Genomic DNA, 20,361 nt, shown 5'->3' on the forward strand with positions numbered 1-20,361 from the left:
AGTTTCCCTAGCATTGTCCAACATGGTATAAACACGCCTATTAATATCTTATGGATAGAATTCTCCGAGAAAATTTTCTCTATTGCATTTAAGTTGAAAACTCAATTGAAATTCAAAAAAGGAATCCTTTAAAAAGTGGAAGTGGGTCATAGTTAGGGACCTCCCAAAATCAAGGAGGCATGTGGCCAATTCTACAGACTGATCGCAAGGCTAGCTGCCACTTTTTCAGGCTTGTAGTGGTGCAGTCTCCCCATGCCTCTGGCTGAAAAGCCCTGGTGGCCCCACCTCTCACCACTGATTGATTGAGAGGGCTGCCTGTCAGGTGGTCCTACCCCTAACCACTGATTGGCTGAGAAGGCTGTCCATCATGCATCCCCATCCCTTGCTGCTGATTGGCAGAGGGGGCAGGGCCATACGACAGGCAGCCCTATTAGCCAGTTAGCAGTGAGGGGTGGAGCTGGCTGCCATTTTGGCTGCTCCTCTTCCCCTTTCCCATCCCAGCTGCCACTGACTTCCACTGAGGAGCTAGCATTATATTTTCAGTAAGTTTGAGGAGTTTTTTGGTTTTTCTCTGCAAATTTCATGGACATTTCCTAATTTTGTGGATAATGCCTGACTTCGTGATTTCTGTGAAATTGCAAATTGAGTAGGTCCCTAGTTATAGTACTAGGGAAGAGTATAGAAATGCTGCACAGGCATGCAGGGAGAAAATTAGGAAATCCAAGGTATGATTTGAGTTGCAACGGACAAGAGAAATAAAAGACAATAAGAAGGGATTTTACAAGTATGTCAAAAGTAAGAGAAAAACCAAAAAAACCAGGTCTCTTATGGAGTGCAGAAAGCAGTCTAGTTACATATGAGGCAGAGAAGGCTGAAGTGTGTTTAATGCCTTCTTTACTTCAGTCTTCGCAAACAGGGGCAGCTACCAGATGATGAGTGCAGTTGGCTAGAAATAGGGAAGGAGACAAAATATCTAGAGCAATGAAAGCACAAGTTAGGGATTACTTGGAGAAACTTCAAGTTTGCCTCCAAGTTGGTAGGGCCAGATGGGATGCACCCTAAGTTACGGAATGAGGTAATTTCAGAGCCATTGGCCATCTTTCTTTGACAACTTGTGGAGGATGGGTGAAGTCCTGGATGATTGAAGAAAGGCAAATATTGTGCCCATCTTTTAAGAAGGGGAAGAAGAAAGATCTGAAGAACTGCGGACCGCTCCTGAGTACCCACTGAGGCTATCTCAAGTACCCCCAGGGGTATGCATACCCCTGGTTGAAAACCCCTGGTGTAGATGAAAGGTGGATACGTAAGTGGTTGGATCATCAGGCTTAGTAAGTAGTCATCAGTGGCTCAATGCCTAGTTGGGAGGAGGGATCAAGTGGGGGTTCCCCAGGGGCTTGTTTTGGGTCCATTGTTGTTCAATATCTTCATTAATAATTTGGATGATGGGATTGAGTGCACACTTAAGAAATTTGCAGATGGTACCAAGTTGGATAGATTTGCAGATATTGTGGAGAGCAGCACTAGGATCCAGAATGATCTGGATAGACTGAAAGATGGTCTGAGATCAATCAGATGAGATTCTACAAGGACAAATGCACTTGGGATGGAATAATTACATTCACAAATACAGACTGGGGAATGACTGGCTAGGTTGCACTAGTTCAGAGAAAGACTTGGGGGTTACAGTGGGTCATAACCTGAATATGAGTCAACAGTGTGCTCTTGTTGCATAAAAAGAGAAAGGGGAAAAAAAGCCAACAGCATACTGGGTTGTATTAACAGGAATGTTACTTGCAAACCAGAGCAGGTGATTGGAAAGAGTCCCATGCAGAGTGACAGAAATGATTAGTTGCCTGGGAGGTAATAGTTATGAGGAACATCTGAAAGACCTAGGGTTGATGGAGGATTGAGATGGGGTTTTCTGGACGGTTGTAGGGGACAGGACTAGGAGCTATGGCCTCAAATTGCAGTAGAGGAAGTTTAGGTTGGAGATTAGGAGCAGTGTTTTAATTATGAGAGTGGTCAAGAAATTATGGAATCTCCATCCTTGGAAATTTTTATGAGCAGGCTAGACAGATTTGGCTGGGGTGATTTTAGTCAGGGATGTTCCTGCCTTGAGCAAGGACTGTACTAAATGACCTTTATGAAATTCCTTCCAGTCCTACTTTTCTGTGATACTTAAGATCATAGTATTGGAGATGTAACACAGCTATTTTTCATGATTATAAAGGTACAAAATGCAGGAAACTTTTGAAAGTATTTTTTACATCTGTTCTTTGACCCCTAATTTAGAATTATGTTATGAATGTTGATATTATTAATCTCTCATTGAATTAAGTAGATTTAAGAATAGCTGCAGTCAGACTGGCCAGAGTTCAAACTGATTAGAAAACCCAGGACATGGCAGAAGGGGTTGTTTAGTTTATATTATTACTTCAACATAATGTCCATTTATGTACATTATAGTAGAAGCCAGAAAGCCCTGGATTCTGTTTGGCCACTTCATAATATGCTCTTTGCAACTGTCATTAAGTGAAGCTTGGAGAGAAGTTTGAAAGTTGAAATCAGGTATGGAGAGAGTCCATACTGAGACCTTTTTCCAAAGAGAATTTTCTCATGTGATCACAAAGTACTTTGATGGTCTCTTGATTTAATTTTTGATCTCTCTCTAATTTAAGCATACATTGAGACGAGACGGTAGCTAAGTAGGTTTAAAATAACTGTCTTCTGCAATGCTCCAAAATGTAACAACCTTGGAAGCATTTTTTCATGCAGTTAAGATGGAATGATCTTAATTAATGATCCTGAACGTGCACTAAAACCCTTTACCCAATCAACCCAGTGTTCTGGTTTTATTTAAGTGTGTGTCCTTGATACTGTTGATAGATAACTATGCATATAATTTTGTACTTGCGTCATCTACCCAGAAAGTTAACTCTAACTATTTTACCAAAGGCGATTTAGCCATTATAGCTTGATTCCAGAATGTTCAGTTTCAGACATGCGTTATCCCCCTTTTATTATTCCTCTGCCAACCATTTTGCTTCCAGTGCTTTGCTGCCTCGCAGCATTAAGGAGTGCAGATGGTACTACCTGAGGTGGTAGTGTCAGGATCTCCCACATTTGACTACTGGCAAATAGATTTAGCACTCCAGAAAGATTCCCCACTGAATTTCCTCGTGGCTGTCAGCCAACATCTCCAGATAGTAAGTTTGATGACCTTCACTGTAGCCATACTGTGATGTGTACCAATCTTTGTTCCCTTGCCCTTGATAGCCAGTCTCAACTCTGCTCCTTCTACTGGGCTTGGTGTATAATTACTTATAATAACTGGGTATTAGATACCATCCATGACGCGTACATGATCCAGTTTTTGATCAGGTCACCCCATCCTTCTATCCCTCCTTTCTAGTTTACTGACCAGTTTCAAAGAAGAGTCCTTCTAGAAGAAGGAGGCTGTGAGGCGGTTCCACTGGAACTGCAAGGGAAAGCATGGTACTTCTGCTACTTCCTGATCCTAAAGAAAATTGACAGTCCAAAACACATCTGTGAGAACCTCAACAAGTTAATAAGAACATTAAACTTCAGTATGTTCATTTTAGGGAGCAGTATTCCTTCCTTATTCAGGGAGATTGATAGGCAGCTTTCAGCTTAGGCTCGCTTTCAAATGGCAAATACAGAAGGACAAGAATCTGTAAATTTAGCATATTTTTGGTTTCTTCCAGGCCAGTAAGTCTTTATGATGCTTTATGATTGTTGCTACACACATCAGAATACAAGATATGCTTGCCTGCATTTTCATGAATAGCTACTAAAGGCCAACTGACCTCAGACCTCAACTCAGCAACATATATGCAGTTTCTTACATCCCTCTTTTTTGACTGTTAAATCATCTAGAAAAAATCCTCACTTCAATCCACAGAAAGGATTGCCTTATTGGAACTGTCCTGGACTCCATTCAGGCCAGATCTTTTCTTCCAGAAGAGGGATTTCAGTATCTGGGACTGATGATCTTGGGGGAATAACTGGTAGGGAACACATAATTACTCCTAAAATTATTAAACCCAGCTATCTTTACAAACCACATCACACTATTTTCTCATTTGAACTAGAGATCCATACCTACAGGCTCAGGAACTCCCTTCTTGTCAGTGCAGAGGCAGAAAAGGATCTTGGAGTCATTATTGATGCCAAAATGAATATGGGCCGACAGTGTGGGGACGCGGTCAGGAAGGCCAACTGTACTTTGTCATGCATCCACAGATGCATCTCAAGCAGGTCCAAGGAGGTGATCCTCCCCCTCTATGCGACAGTGTTCAGGCCGCAGTTGGAGTACTGCGTCCAGTTCTGGGCGCGGCACTTCAGGAGGGATGTGGACAACGTGGAGAGGGTCCAGAGGCGGGCCACTCGCATGATCAGGAGTCAGCAGGGCAGGCCCTACGAGGAGAGGCTATGGGACCTGAGCCTGTTCAGCCTCCAAAAGAGAAGGCTGAGGGGGGACCTAGTGGCTATTTACAAACTAGTCAGGGGGGACCAGCAGGCATTGGGGGAGTCCCTGTTCCCCTGAGCACTACCAGGAGTGACTAGAAATAACGGCCACAAGCTGGCAGTGGGTAGATTCAGGCTAGACATCAGGAGGTGCTACTTCACTGTCAGGGCGGCTAGGATCTGGAGCCAACTTTCAAGAGAAGTGGTGCTGGCTCCTACCCTGGGGGTCTTTAAGAGGAGGCTGGATGAACACCTTGCTGGGGTGATTTGACCCCAGTACTCTTTCCTGCCATGGCAGGAGGTCGGACTTGATCTGCTCAGGTCCCTTCCGACCCTACCAACTATGAAACTATATGCAACCTAGAGAAAAGACTTGCCATTCTCTCCATGAGTGCTCCAGTGCCTGTGCTTTTAGGAGATTAGGAGCAATGTCTTCAGAGGAAGCGGGTACCTTGTGCTGTATCTTCCCATACTCATCACTTACAGAATATACTCCACTTGTTTTGTTCATGGAGGAATTCAAATTTCAGGTGCCTTATTTACAACTCTGGGGCCTTCTTAATTGGTTTTTAATATCTTTTTTATATCTGTTCATTTCTCTGCATATATTTTCCTAGTTGGAAACATTGTGGTAGGGTGCTGCTAAATTGAACCCAGGTATAATTAAAAACTTTTTGAAAGGAAACAGCTGTCCTCTTTACACATTGTTGATTTTTTTACACAAACCATTGATACCAATGGTTTTCCTGATCTTTTAGAGAGACCACAGAGCATTCTTAGAAAATTCAAAGCTAGATAATTTTGGATCAAAAGAAAAAAGTAGGTGAAAGTAAAAATAATATTCAGCTGCTGTCATGTATGTTTTCCCATTATTTGAGATGTACAGGCTCATGCTTTCTAGCATAAATGTATCACTGACTGGATTAGACAGAATGATATAGTCCAACACATCTTTTTGTTAATCATCTATGCCAGGAATCTGTGTGTACTTTCACATTCTGTAAAACAACGTATTATCTCATTAAGTTCATGGATTATGTGTATTAAAAGTAATTTTTACTTTTATAGCTATTGTATAAAATATAATGGTAGAAATGTTATGTAACTCTGTGTTCCAGAGTACATGAGTTCTCTAAAAATGTTACCATCTTTTGGATGGTTTTTGAAGTTTTGTCCAAATTTCTGATAAAACAGTATAGCTTTTCAGAATTCTGAAATGTAACTTTTTACTGTTTCTCTTTGTTTAGGGTAAGATGTGGAATGATTGAAATGGTCAATCCCATCCTATCAGAAGATTTTTGCTATTTCTTTCCTAATTTATACATTTAAACTAATGTTTATAAACTAATTAAAGGAGCATAAGTAAATTTGCTATCATTGCCAAAATACTTCTCTACTTTCTTTGAAGCTTATACTTTGTTTTTTTTACTCCAGTCCTTGCACAGGGCTGATGGAAGAAAAACTAAACCTTTCTATTGCAAGATTCCCATTATACAATTTAAATTGCAAGAGAAACCCTGTAAGATCAAGATATTGTTTAGCAGTCCAGTCAGCTGTGGCACATTTGAAAGCTCAGCCTGAGTTAGCACTGTCTTTTCTCTTGGAGGATCTTGACCTCGTGCAGGGGTTCTCAATCCCTGGACCGCGGCCCAGTGCTGGGCCGCAGCGGGCCAGGTGCTGGTCTGCAGCATAGTTGGCTGCTGGACTGGAAGTGGCCATGTACCGGCAAACCATGGCCCCATAGAGCCTGGCGTAGAGGTTGCGGCTCCTTCTCCAGGACCCGTGGCAGCGTAGGGTTTGGCCCATCTCCCCCACCCAGGGGGGTGGGCCTGGGGGGTATCCTTACCCGTCTGCTGGCCGGAAAGTCTGTCCGTGGTCAGCTGTGACTGCTGGGCCGCAGTTTGCTGCGCCACGGCCACTTCCAGGCTGCGGTTTGCCAGGCCATGGCATAAAAACTTTGGGAACCCCTGACCTAATGCTTTATGTGTAATTCTAGTCATGAATCACCTACCTCATTGATCTTTCATTGTGATAAGACATTGAACATTTTAGCCATGGAATTCTGGCTGCTGCCTTGAGAAGGTTGTTTTACCGTTATCCATCTTTTGCTAAATTATATGAAATCCTTCTAAAGTGCATAATCATTTTTTGTTGCAGAGGAATTCCAGGGAAGAAATGTGGAACCATCATCGTGACCGCAGAAGAACTGGGCTGTTGCAGGGTAAGTGAATTTATATATTGTTTGTTTAAAACAAATGTTTCTTTGCTGCCATCCTGATCCATACACCAACTTTGTAAGAACTTGCCTGTATAGAGGGCAAAAGAAATAGGAGCATAATTAAGTATAGGAAATTATAAAACAATTCAGTATTTATTGCTTTCTTGTCTTTTATTTTTTGTGTCAATGTTAACCCAAAAGAAAAAAGCAAAGGGCAGTTTGGAGCACAAAAAATTCATGGCTTGCTTTTAAGGCACCTTTTATAGTTCCCCTAAATAAATCAGTGAATTGCATGTTGGTCTCATACTTCCGAAATTTTAGCACCGTTTAACTCGCTGGTGACCAGCCTATGGCCACAAGTGGCATGGACAGCCAGTGTGTTTGTTACACAATGGATCAGGGGTCATTGCTGGCTCAGAGGTTTGACCACATAAGAGCTACAGAGATAGGCACTGTCAGGTTATGTTGCCACGTCCCGGTTGTGACATCAGTCAGCAGCATTGGGTGACTGTGATAGGTGATTACCAAAGTAGCGCAATCTCATATTTAGGTAATTTGTGGCATGCTTAGCCACCATTGGTTTAACTTTACAAGTTATGGTACTTTGGAGTTGTATGGAGAGCAGCAAATAAAAAAAAAAAATCTTTTGACAAATTAACCTTAATTCAAAATTTGTCTATTTTTATTCTGTGGAAAAAAATAAGGAAAAATGATAGTTAATAAAATATGTTAGTTTCTAGCTCATCGGAGAGGAATCACTCCAAAAGAGGGGTAGATGCCAAATTATCTAAATATGGAGTACAAACTAAAGTAGTCAGATCTAAAAACCTGGTGTGTGCCATTATGAAGGACAGAAGGAAGACCCAATGTCCATAATCTCAGAAGGGCAAGTGGTGATCAACACAGTCCTACAGCCTGCACTGCCAATGTGAGTGCCAGATCCATGGTATCACCAGTGGCTATGTGCTGATCATCATGATTGCAGGAGGTAGGTTTTCCTATGCATGTCAAAGTTACAGTGGAAGTTCTCCCATTTAAGGGAACTGAGCTGTTTAGCTACTCAACTGATGTGACCCTGAAAGAGAATATGCTGAAAGAGCAGATTATTGCTGCTAATCCCAAATTTGGTAAAGGCAGGAAATCTCCAGTTCCTCAATTTCACAGTCTGAATGCTGATTGAATCTCTCAGGTAGAACAAGAATATTCTAGCCAAGTCAGAGACATCCTTATCTATTGTAGGAAGGACTTGGTATATGTACCATACTTGAAGCGGTTTGGGTTCTAGTCCTGGAATCAGGCAAGAAATAATAACCAGGCCAGGTCTACCATTCCAGAAATACTAAATTAGCTTCTTGATTTAAAGAATAATGACATTTCCGTTAGTTTAGCTAAGGTGATGTTCTGGCAGTAAATTTTGACCACCTGACAGCCTGACATACTTTAATGGCCTGTTCAGGATCTCCCCTCGGATGAAGAACCTGATCCTGCACAATGAAACTAAAGCTTGTTAGTTTTTTTGTAGATCTGAAAGTTGTGATGGGCTAAAAGAGTCCAATAGTTGGTTATTCAAAATGGACCTTAAAATGAAATCGCAAAGCTTCTGCCTTACTAGAACTTGTTCGTCTCTCTGTAGGACAAGCTACTTTAAAATGCAGATAGGCCTAAAGTATTATACAAAGTTTGCATTGTTTTTGGGTGCCCATCAGCATCCAAATCTAGTGGCTGTTGCAGGTTTTTTATTTCTCAAGTGTCCCCTACACATTTATACTCTTGATGCATGAAGTGCAGACTGGTGGAACCTTTTGAATGGCAGTGCCCACTGGAAGTGCTCTTGCGCATCCTGCCTCTATTGATACCATTCAGAACACAGGGCTATTATATTTATATTTATATTTACATATATATTTTTTTTAATTGGCTCAGAGGGGGAGGACACCAATCACCTCAGTTTCTCCCAAGCATAGGAAGTCAGCCAGATTTTTTAATCTATTGCTGTTTACCCTTGAGCAAAAGATTAAGATTTTGTTTTAAAGAAACTGTTTTCATGCCCCCTCAAATAAATTATTTCACATGTTTCTAGGAGAAAGGGGACTTGCAGTTGCTAAACCCAGTTTACCTCATCCCTTTAATTTATAGGGAGGTTTTAGGCGAGATATTCAGACCAAGAGAAGTAAAATCATTGCATCCCAGAAAACGGAACTTTAGAGCCCTAAGGAGCTGGAACAGCTTACGTAGTAACCAAGACATGATTCCAATTCACTTTGCTCTTTCTGATTGAGTGTCTAGCTTCCTAGATTCTCTAGGTAGTTACTGTGTTCTTCCATTCTAAGTATTAGTGAGTGACAGCACAGTAATATCTGTGCAAGAATCCAGTATTGTTTACTCAACCATTGCCAAAAAACAGGGAGAACTGGACCAAATCCAGGTTACTATATCTGAAGAGGAGGTGCCTACAATTTTTGCTGACAAGGCACATTATACTGAATGTAGTGAGAATTTTTATGCAATTAGCACTACCTAGAGGTGGATTCTTGTTTCTTGTGGGTTCTTGATAAATTCATTCTAATGTCTTTGGAGGAGGAGCTGCAGTCAAATGCTTTTCATACTAGGTCATCTCTGCTTCTGTAATGGGCAGGGAATACTGAGTTTAAATTATGCACAATGTAGTATGCTCTCATTTCTCTTGCACCTTAATTTAACAGTTTCCTGAAGCACAGGCTAGGGCTAGGACTAGAACTTTGTAGTTTTGAAACACAATACTTTTCATAAAGTGTTACAGACAGTTAAACTTTGGGCTATTTCATGTAAATTATTGCATGTTACATTACATTACAAATTATTACATTAAAATTATTAAAATATCTACATGAGTAGATGTTAATGGTTCTCAGTTGACTGCCTAATGCAGAAAACATTGCAGTAATATAAAAAATAGTGAAAACATAGTAAATAATGTTCAGAATACCGTGATTTACTTATAAACAAGAGTTATTAGGTGGAAACAGCCTCTTTCGCTGAGGGCTAAACTGCTATGGGTTAGCTTCCACTTGCTGCTAGCTAAGAGAGTACACATAGGCAGCTACCTTGGAGCAGTTGTTTCACAGTAAAGCCCCACACTGTTTGTTACCTGGTGGTACATTTTTTATATGCCATACCCTGCATTTACTATAAATTGTCATGGACTTTCATAAAAATAAAGTGGCCCTTTGTCTACACCCAATGAGCATGTCCAGATGTACGTAGACGTTTGGTTCCCCAGGGACAAGTAGCAGCGGCGCACCTTGTGCCACCACTTCTTGTCCCCAGGGAATGTCTGTGCCACGCATGCTTTGGTGCGCAGCAAGTTGCCCCGGGTGATGTAGGGGAGGCTGGGGCCAGCACTGTGCTGGCCCCAGTAGCCTTACCTGGGGTCCTGGGGGCCTCCTGGAGCTGCAGCCACTGCGATCCTGCCAGGCGGAGCCTGGCTGGCAACTGCAGTGCAGCTCCGAGTAGCCCAGCTCCACTGTTTAGGGGTGCATGCTGCCTGAGCATGCACTGCTTCAGGGTTTTTTGACCCCTGGCTATCCAGGGGTTAAAAAAAAAAAACACAGGGGAAAAAAATGGAGCAGAGCACACTTGGGCAGTGTGCCCTTGCAGCACAGAGAACTGCGGTCTGTGCGGTATGTGGCACTGCAGATGTGTTTGTAGCAGTCTGTGGTCTGACTTGCACATGTCGTCATCATCAGTAGTGTAACAATGGATGGGTAAGAGGGGGATAAGCTCCAGGTGCTGCCTAAAGAGGGAGGGATGGGGAGAAAGGCAGAATGGAGCTGGGGGGGGAGGGGGTGGGGCTCACTTTACTGTCTTCCTCCCCCTTTACCAACCTACAACTTCCATGCAGTAGCTCCAGCTTTGGGAGTGGGGAGGGCAGAGCAGAAGCAACAGGGTTCCTGGCACCTGTCTGGCAGTGGCATATGATACAGAGACAGTAGCTGGCAGGAGTGGTGCTGTGGTGGAGAGGTGTCACCACGTCCTTTTTTGCTTCTAAAACACAGTTTTTAAATGCCTTTTGACATTGGTTGGCAGCAAAAGATGGAAGTGATACCTCCCCCCACAGTGTCCTTGCCCTATGCACCGCCACTGCTTCAGGATTCGGAATTTGTCAGTTAAGACTCTGATTACCATATTAAAAACCTGTAGACTCCCCACTTGAAGCTGTTTTCTATACTTTCACATTCTTTTTTGTATCTGGCATTTAAGTCAGACGCACACAGTTTGATAAGGCATTACTGCAATCTTTGTTTATCTAATAGGTAGACAGTCCCATCATGCAGAGACAGGAATAGTGCTTTATTGAGCTGTCATGGGTTGAACTTGGTGTTGAAATAAAGGTCACTCACCTGTAATCAAAGTATTTTGAGGTGAACTGTGCACATTCACACTCCCTGCATCCCCATCTTTGAATCCTCATATCAATTTTGGACCTGAAGACACTGAAAGGTCCTTCCAAGTGTGTGGAACCACTGTGGTTCTGAGTATGTGTTAAAGGTTTCACCAGTTCTGCTGTCTGCATATGCCAATAATGTGAATGTGCAGAAATCATCTCAAAGATCAATATTCATCGCTTTTTTTTGCTTTTTTTTGTGTGTTTGAATGCTTGTTTTGGTTGTCTAATTTTTGCAGCTGTCATGGTGAATTTAATTTATGCATTAGTTTCTGTATTATCCATGGTTTCTTTCAGGATTCTGTACTGATGCAATTTTGTGCAAACAAATTAGACAAGAAGGACTTCTTTGGGAAATCTGATCCATTCCTAGTATTTTACAGAAGCAATGAAGATGGCAGGTAGATGACTTTATATTTTTGCTGTTGCTGTACAATAGACAATGTTTTTAGTTCTTTCTATGTGCTGTTAGATATATTTTTTAAATTTTTCTGATACTTGTCAAAATACTAAGTTGCGTGTCATTTCATAACCCTATATCACTGAGCTGTTAAAATAAATGAGATTCTAAGCAAATTTTCCTCCAATTGATTATGCCATAACTGTGTAGGAATAAGGCTGCTATTTTAATGAAAATTAATTCTGCAACTAGGGAATCTAAAATCTAAATGAGTATATACAAAGCTCTGTGAAAACACTGAATAACTGGAATAACTGAAAACTGAATAACATGGAATTTGTTACTATAGAAAATAAATAATATAGCATATTTGAACACAATTAGTTCATAGAAGAAAAACATCTGCCTAATATACTAATGCACAAAAATGATTTAAAGAACTCCTTCACACCACAAAAATATATTTTACCTTTTTACTCTGCCCAAATGAAAGAGAACGTATGAACAGATTTTCAGAACGTCAGTATATAAATATTTTTCAGATGTGCTCATCTCCTACATTTTATGCTCTAAGTCTGTTACAATACATTAATTTCTGTTCTGTGTCTTTATAAGCTCCTTTAACTCCTCTACTAGCAGTTAACCTGTTATGTAGTTCTTTTGGAAACTGGTCATCTTTTTCTACACAAGTGCATGGTAGACTGTCTAAGGAAGCTGTGGAGCTGATGAGGAATGGGTTGGACAGGAATTGGTCCGGGATGATTTAGGCATAATGGTATAGACCCACCCCACACTGCTGATCTGGCCCATAGGGCCAGGTGATTTTGACACCCCTGGTTTAAGCTGTTTAGACAATTTTATAAATAGTTCATTTTATGAAGAGTCCATATTATAATTTAGCATAGCACAAAAATAAATCATTTTTATACATTTAAAAGTATTTTTATTCTGAAGCATCTTTATATTGAAGCAGTGTTTATCAGTGTTATGCATTTTTTAAATATTACTTTATGTAAGGTAATTGTAGTAATTGATGCATAATAGACCCTAAAGGGATATTGATAATAGGCTCTCACTCTTAAGGAATGTCAATAGAGTTGCCCAAAGCTTAACATCTATGGATATCTGTAGTTATAAGCTCTAGTCTTGTACATACATATCAACAGGAAGCTGCTTTGGACAAGTAAGATTACACAATCTCTGTTAGAATTTTTCCAGGGCTCTGGCAGATGTTCATTTAATAAGGCAATGGAATCTGACCCCGATCCCAACAATCACATTTCCTGCCATGCCATATGTGCATGGCAGCAGGCATAATTGTGAGGATCAGGGAACAGATCATAATCATGCGACTGCCAGCACAGGGAAACCTGGGCATGGGTTTGTAAGTGTCCGCTGGCCTGGCAGCTGCAAATCTATGGGCTCCTGTGCCAGGGTCCTAGGATCAGAAAGCTATCCCTGATCCTGGGTTCCCAGTGTGCCAGGATGTCTAAAAATCACATGTGCAGCTGGATTGCACACACAGTTTTTAGAAGTCCTGGCATGCAAGGACCCTAGGACTGGGGAGACTCTAACTCTAGGGACCTGATGCATCAGGATGTCTAAAAACCATGCATGTACCTGGGCTGAACATGAGGTGCTTAAAAGTCCTGGTGTGCCAGGATACCTTAAAAAATAAAAAAACCCAAAAACACCTTGTGTGCAGCCCGTTTTCAGATATCCTGAGCCTCTGATCCTGGGCTCTGAGCATGCTGGGACTTTTAAAATCCACATGTGCAGCCCAGCCTGCAGGCTTGGCTTTTAACTTGCTTCATGGAGAGAAACTTATTTGCCTCCCATCCTGATCCCACGCAGTATTTGCACAAGGCGAAGGGAAGCCAGCTTAGGAAGTTGACTGGTCCATCCTTTCCTGGGAGCTAAGGGATAAGCTGGGAAGTGTGCTGGGTTGCAGGAAACTCCAACATTTACAGGGACCTGGCTTTTTAAAGGACCTTATTCTGCAGCCTCCACATGGGCTAAATGACAAGGCAGGAAAGACTGCTATGGGCAGCTTTGGTATCTGCTCACCCGGCAGCCCGTTTTTGGCACTGGGACCAAGGTTGTCCTAGTCCTGATGCTAAACCCAGTCCCAGTGTAGATGCTGACAGTCAGCTGATTATTGGCATCAGGATAGAAACAAGCCACATGTTTGGTTCATGGCACTATACAAACCAGCCATGAAGATGTTCCATATTTTTTGTAGAATAAGTTTGTGGCTGATTTGCCACTTTAGAATACTAAAATTGGATGAACGTGTGGCACTACTACTATTGAAATAAATGTAATGTGCCGGGGGACAGTATACAAACAGAACAGTGGAATGAGAGGATGAGAACTGGTAAAACTACGGTGATAAGACCATGTTTCACAGCTGTTGTTTAGGTTTTTTTGCTTTTCTTGGTTAAGAAGTAAATACTTTCACCAGAGGTGTAACAGGACTGTTCTGTACCCTGGGCAAATGCAGCTGGCCAGCAGGTGCTATTTTTGCACCCCATCCCCTAAACTGGCACCTGGGATTGCTGCCCTGGTTCAGCCCCCATTGGATACAGTGTTGATTTTCACATATGTAGTATGGAAATCCTTTCCTGACAGGAGGACTAAGGTTCATAGTTTTTTGTTCGTTTCTTCATGCTGCCTACATGCGCAATCTGCAAAACAGTCAAGAGTTCTTAATGTTATTCTAGTTCTTGGGGGTTACAGTAGTTGCCAATTCTACCTAAATTTATTTGATCCCAATACATATCATACTTACCTATAATTCCATTTCCAAGCTAATTATAGCAGAGCTGTCCTAATAGGAATGATCAAATGATGCCATGTGTGCAACTAAACAAGCTTTGAAGCCAGTTGGCTTCACTATAACTTATAAGCAGTCTGACATTCTAAATATTCTGTTTCCTTGTACTTCCCTTGGCCTGTTCAATTTAAAATCTTTCTGAATTTGGAAAAACACATGGTTCAGAAAAATGATCTGGGTCGGAGTAATGGTTCCATATAAATCTTTTAGGTTAGTTATGTGGTGAAGGGGATTTCTAGCAAGTAGGACAATACAAATCTAGAAAAAAATGAACTCTCTCAATTGTATCCTCTGCAACCAGTCAAAGTATACCAAGGACTCGCCCTTACCATGCTTGAGCTTTGCTTTTTATTTTAGCAGTGGTTCAGTTGGATAAACATGGAAATCATGAATTAACTCAAATGAAAGTTCATGAATTCCAAAGTTCACTTTTGTAGTTAGGCAAAATTTCCCTAGCCCCATATGTCACTGCAGTTCATTCTTTATGTGATTATAGAATCTTAAAAATTAAATCCTTTTAACTGAACTAGAATGATGATGAGAATATTTTATTTTGAATGTTGAATATTTGTACAGAACTTTTACTCTGTTTAATAACAAGTTTTGGGGGTTTTGTTTTGTTTTGTTTTGTTTTTAGTTTTACAATTTGTCACAAGACAGAAGTTATAAAAAATACACTAAATCCAGTATGGCAGGCATTCAAGATTTCTGTCAGAGCACTCTGTAACGGAGACTATGACAGGTAAGATAATCATCTCTGCACAGAAAACTTTTTAAGTAAGAGCGATGCTAATTCTTAAATTTTAGTTGGGCTATTTTCATTTTAGAAGGAGTAAAATTGGTTCAAAAAGAAAGAGTAAAATTAAAGAAATTGATTCAGTTAAATCTACATCTGCATCATTTGCTTATATTTTAACACAGTTCCTTAGTTAAGAGAAGTAAAAGAGGCAACAAACATGCTTTACAAATAAGTGAATGAAACAAAATATGCTATGAAAATGAAAGTTCTAAACTCACAACATATATCATTAGCAATCCACCGCTCCCCAAACTATTAGCCTGGTTATTCTGTTCCCAGCTCTGATCCTGGTATCCTGAGGTTTGAGGGTACAAGGAAAGAGGGTTTTTTTTTCTCCCTGAGACTATGGACTCCAGTCTCCTATTCTTCAGTTGTTTTAGGAAGCATCTCCTAATTGTGACTAGGGATAATGTAAGTAGCCCTCTCCCCACCCCCCTCCCCCCTTGAGGGGGCAAGAAGCCAATAGGATTATTTTATATCCTTCTGTTCTCTGTCAAAAAAAATAGCCACTCTCTATGCATGAGGAGCCAAATGAGAAAAAGGGGAGAGGTACAAGTCTAAGAAAAAGAGGTTTTCTTTCTTTGCTTTTAGCATAAATACATAAAGCTCTTCCACCTCTGAGTTGGTAGATATCAGATATTCACCATATTTAGCCAGGATTTTGCTTTGGGCTGTCTACAGTGATATCCAGATCTTCTTCCTGAGTAGTTACATTAATTTAACGAATACGAAGTGTGGAATGGTAGTACCTGATTGCTTCCAGTATGTATTGTCTTGCATTTGTCAACACTGAATTCAGTCCGCCATGACTTCCTTAGATCCTTTTGATAGGTTTTTTTCTCTAATTTAAAGTCCTAAATAATTTTGTTTTTGGTAAACTTATTACATCACCATCCAAGCCCCTTTTCAGATGAACTGGAAGCTTGCTCCATAGTTCTGAGTTTGGATCTGTATGATTTAATATCTCAGAACTATGGAGCAAGCTTCCATTAACTGTTTGTAGTGTTACTCTGAGAAATGTGGTATTAAGAATTCCTAAATTCTGTAATTTGGTATGATTTGTGTTTTGGACTTTGACACTGCTCTCTTTCCCTTAATCAAGTGTAAAAAGTAAAACTTTGTCTTTTAATGACAATTTAGTAAGTTACCTTTATTTGAATCATCTGTTGTTAAATTAAAATGTGTTGTACTATAATAAACTTAATTATAAATCAAGGCTGATATAGCTTATGTTGAAGAGGCTCATGTTTTTAGGCCAAGCCCTGGAATCTAATGACGTATTTCATAAGGAAGTATTCATTCTTCGTAAACCAGACTGCTAAACTGTCTGACTTTCCAAAGCACATACTTATAAAAGCTTGCAACATGTTCTTCAAAGCTTAAGTATATTTTATTTTTGTGTAAACAGACATTTTAGTAAGGTGTGTTTTATATGTGATTTTTTTGACAGAACAATTAAGATAGAGGTGTATGATTGGGATAGAGATGGAAGGTAAGCTGTTTTCTTATATGAATCGTTTTCATGATTTCTAATCATGATGTTTGTATGAGGTATAAATATATATAAAAGAATAAACTGTTTATGTTCATACAAGCCGTCTAGAGTTCTCTAGTTCTCATTAATCTTAATGGCTATTTTGCTTTTGTTTCAAAAAAGTAATGTACATCTGCTTAACTTTTTCCCTAATTCACTTGTATCCTTTTATATTATGTATTATATTACATATTATTTTGTTTTAAAGTTGGATAAAATGTTTTAACATTTTATAAGTTTGGCTTGGGAAATTATTTTGATAGAAGAATTATCAACTTCTAAAGGCAAGAGTATTTTTCTTCTAATGTAAAGAAAATTGTTCAGTATCTTTTTTGTTACTGATCACTTTAAAATTGCTTTAAATTGAAATTTTAAATTTCATTTATTTGAATTGTTACAGCTCAAACTGTTTATTACCACCCCAAAATTACCTGAAAACCTGGAGAACTAAATATATTTAAAGAATTTGAACTGTATTAAATAGTTAGTAATTATTGTTGTATCTATTTGCAATGGTTAAATTGTCAGAGGGAAGAGTATTTATAAAGCGGATCAAGAAATATGTTTCTCCTTCAAGAACTTTGAATAAAACCCAAATATTTTTGCTTTCATTGAGTCTTTTTCTCCAAAAGTTATAGTTTTGCTGGGGAAAAAACCCAAAACAGGAAAAATTATTTTCAGCCAAAATCTTTGTGTGTTTATTCGTAAAAATTGGCATTTTCTATGAACATTTGTAAAGATAAAAAAAGTAGTAACAATATTTTTCATTTGCATTTTTTTAGTCAAATTACAATTTTTCATTTTAATTTTGAAGAACGATTGGCAAACATTCCTTTTTGAATGAAAAACTTCAGCAAACTAAACAGATTCTTCATTGCTCATAGCCTTGCTGCCTGGAGGCTATAATCATGTATCTGGATGTCATTTAGCTTAATCTTACAACTTGTGCTATTCCATCAGAAGTTTGTCTTCACTATCCTGCTGTTTCTTGCTTCATTTTTTCCATGGTACTAACAAAACTTTAAGAATAACACTCCTATTCCCTTCCATTCTGGCCCAGTTTTCTGCTGTTCACCTGAATTCTTTCCCTAGAGATGGTGGTTGTTGCTGTTGTCATGTAATGGACTTCAAGTTGGGTTCACAGCTAACATGCATGTGATACAAAGTATGGTGCATATATTTTGTCCACTTCCCTTATGATTTGGTCCCCACATTTGAATAAGCCTCTTCTCAAAGTCATTTTGTTTACTTTGTTTCATTGCTTAGTGCTTGGCCTGTAACAAGGCCTTTGATAGTTTATTTCTGTTTTTCCAGCTGGTAGTTACCCAGGTTTATGTAGGTCCTTGAAGTGTTGAGGTGAAAGCCAGATTGTTTTTTGTCTTTTTTTATCCTTCACATTCTACTTTCTTTCATTGGAGTTACTTTCTTTGTGCTATATCTTCTGACAGTATGTTTCCAAAATGTCAGTAGTTTTGTCACTGCTAGATCTCTCTGAAATTTCAATTAAAACATTTCCTACAGTGGAATGGCTAGCTTGTACTTTCTGTATAGTATGTCTTTTAATCCTCATGTTGGAATATGGAAAAGTGTATGATTTGTATTTTCCTACACATTTCTTTTGTATAAGATGCATGAGTGGTATACTTTATATTTAGGGACCTACTGAAATTGAGGAGGCAGGCAGCCAATTTTGCAGTCAAATGGTGGGGCTGGCCACCATTTTTGCAGGCTTATTGCAGTGGGGCCCTGCTACACCTCTGATTGGCCAAGGAGCCCTGGTGGCCCCTCCCCTTGCCGCTGGTTAGTCTAGAGGGCTGTCTGTTATGCAGCCCCACTCCTTGGTGTTGATTGGCTGGAAGGGCTGTCCGTTGTGCGGCCCCACCCTCACTGCTGATTGGCCAAGAGGGCTAGGCTGATATAACAGGCAGCCCTCTTGGCCAATCAGCAGTGAGGGGTAGGGGTGGCCACCATGTTGGTTGCTTCTCTTCACACTGGCAGCTCCCTGCCCCTTCCTTGCAGGCTGCACAGCCCAGCTGCAGTGGCCATGAGGACCACTGGCTCCCACTGGGAGCCAGCATTTTATTTTTAGTTAGGTTTTTTTTGTGGATTTTGCAGACATTGCCTGATTTCATGGACAGTACCCAATTTTGTGATTTCTACAGAATTATGAATTAAGTAAGCCCCTATCTATATTTCTTTTTATACCTGGTAAAAGAAGTAAACCTCTCATGGTAGATGGGGAAAGTCATGCAATGTCTATTTTTAAGTTTGGCGCACACTCTGAAATTAAATGATTGTTAGCTATTTGTCATTCCTGAGTCCTGTCTTTTAACCAATTATTTTCCCATCTGTTTTTTTCTAAAGCTACCCATTCCATTTTTGCAACCCAGCTAAAGCAAAGTTACCTTACTTCTTCTGCCAGGTCATATCTTCATTGCTAATTATCTCAAACAGATTCAGTTTTATTTTCCTGGTTCTCTGCTTTTGTTCTTTCAGTTCTGTTCTGATTTTATAAACAGTTATTTTCATCATATGTTGTCTTTCAGCATATGACTCCTGCTTATACAAAATCATCCCACTTGCTAAGGCATTCTTTGTCCAGGCAAAATAATGTATTTACCAATTAAAATCAGTATTGCAAAATTAACTAAGTTATATTAGAAAGCTGGCTCTCCATCGTCATACAGACTATGCTCTGATTTACTTTTCCTCTATTCCCTTGCAAATCCAGAAAGATTTGCTTTACCAAGGAAAATGACCTCGATGATATTAATATTTGAGCCTATGATGTAAATTTCTTTGCTAGATATTAAAATTAAAAACTGAAGTTGCACACTAGGCTTTCATAAAAATTAGCTATGCTGTCCAATATTCTCAGAAATCTAAAATTAATAAAAACCATGAAACTTGAAGAAGATAATAAATCTGAATACTTGTCAGGCTGAAGCACAGACTGACAATTTCTGTTATTCCTAAAATGCTATGGGGCTTAAGGAGTCAATGTCAACTCAGACCTGGTTGCATACACCCATTCAAATAATAGGAGAGAATTGTACCAAGTTTGTTGTCCTCAAAGAGAAATTTACCCAGAGCTGCATGTACAGATATTTGAAAGCTGAGGCCCCGAAGAGTGGAGAGCTTGGAGCTGAGCATGAAGGGAAGAAGGGAGGGCATGTTCCAAACTTCCTTAGTCTGTTCCCAGGTTATTTTTTCTCCTGAAGCAGCCATTTTTACTCTGGGAGAAAAAGCCTGAACATGTGCACACCCATGGTTTCTCTTAGGAAAGCGATGGCTCTTTTAGGAAACATTGAATGTTTCCTTCAAGGCTTTTGTCTTATACATGCTAAGTGTCTCTTATTCTCACACCTAAATCTAAATAGCTATAAAGTTTTAGGAGCTAAAAACCAGGAATGAAGACTATTTCTAAAATATTTTCTTCTGTGTTTTTTCTCTCCCTTTACTACCTATTTTGGTTATGGGGGGCGGGGGAGAAGCAGGGAGCAGCAGAGCACTATCATTTTATACATGATATTCTGCACGGAGAAAGCGACTTAGGTTAGCCTTTCATCTTGTGCATTGTGTTCTCATTACACAGTTAGGCAATTTCCCTTTGCTGTGTAAACCACTACTACATTTCAATGGTTGTTGCCCACTTCTTTAAGG

General features: G+C 39.8%; 1 protein-coding gene across 2 annotated transcripts in view; it reads left to right on the forward strand.

Moving 5' to 3' along the window:
- CPNE8 (copine 8) overlaps window positions 1-20,361 on the forward strand; it is a 168,139-nt gene that overhangs the window by 76,994 nt on the left and 70,784 nt on the right. For both annotated transcript variants that reach the window (XM_014606507.3, XM_006260035.4), the window contains exons 7-10: window positions 6,646-6,709; window positions 11,427-11,530; window positions 15,003-15,107; window positions 16,615-16,656. In XM_014606507.3, the coding sequence (XP_014461993.2) occupies window positions 6,646-6,709; window positions 11,427-11,530; window positions 15,003-15,107; window positions 16,615-16,656 (315 nt within the window). The remainder of the gene's footprint in view (window positions 1-6,645; window positions 6,710-11,426; window positions 11,531-15,002; window positions 15,108-16,614; window positions 16,657-20,361) is intronic.

The sequence above is a fragment of the Alligator mississippiensis genome, chromosome 4, assembly GCF_030867095.1.
Source record: "Alligator mississippiensis isolate rAllMis1 chromosome 4, rAllMis1, whole genome shotgun sequence".
In the NCBI taxonomy this organism is placed as follows: domain Eukaryota; kingdom Metazoa; phylum Chordata; order Crocodylia; family Alligatoridae; genus Alligator; species Alligator mississippiensis.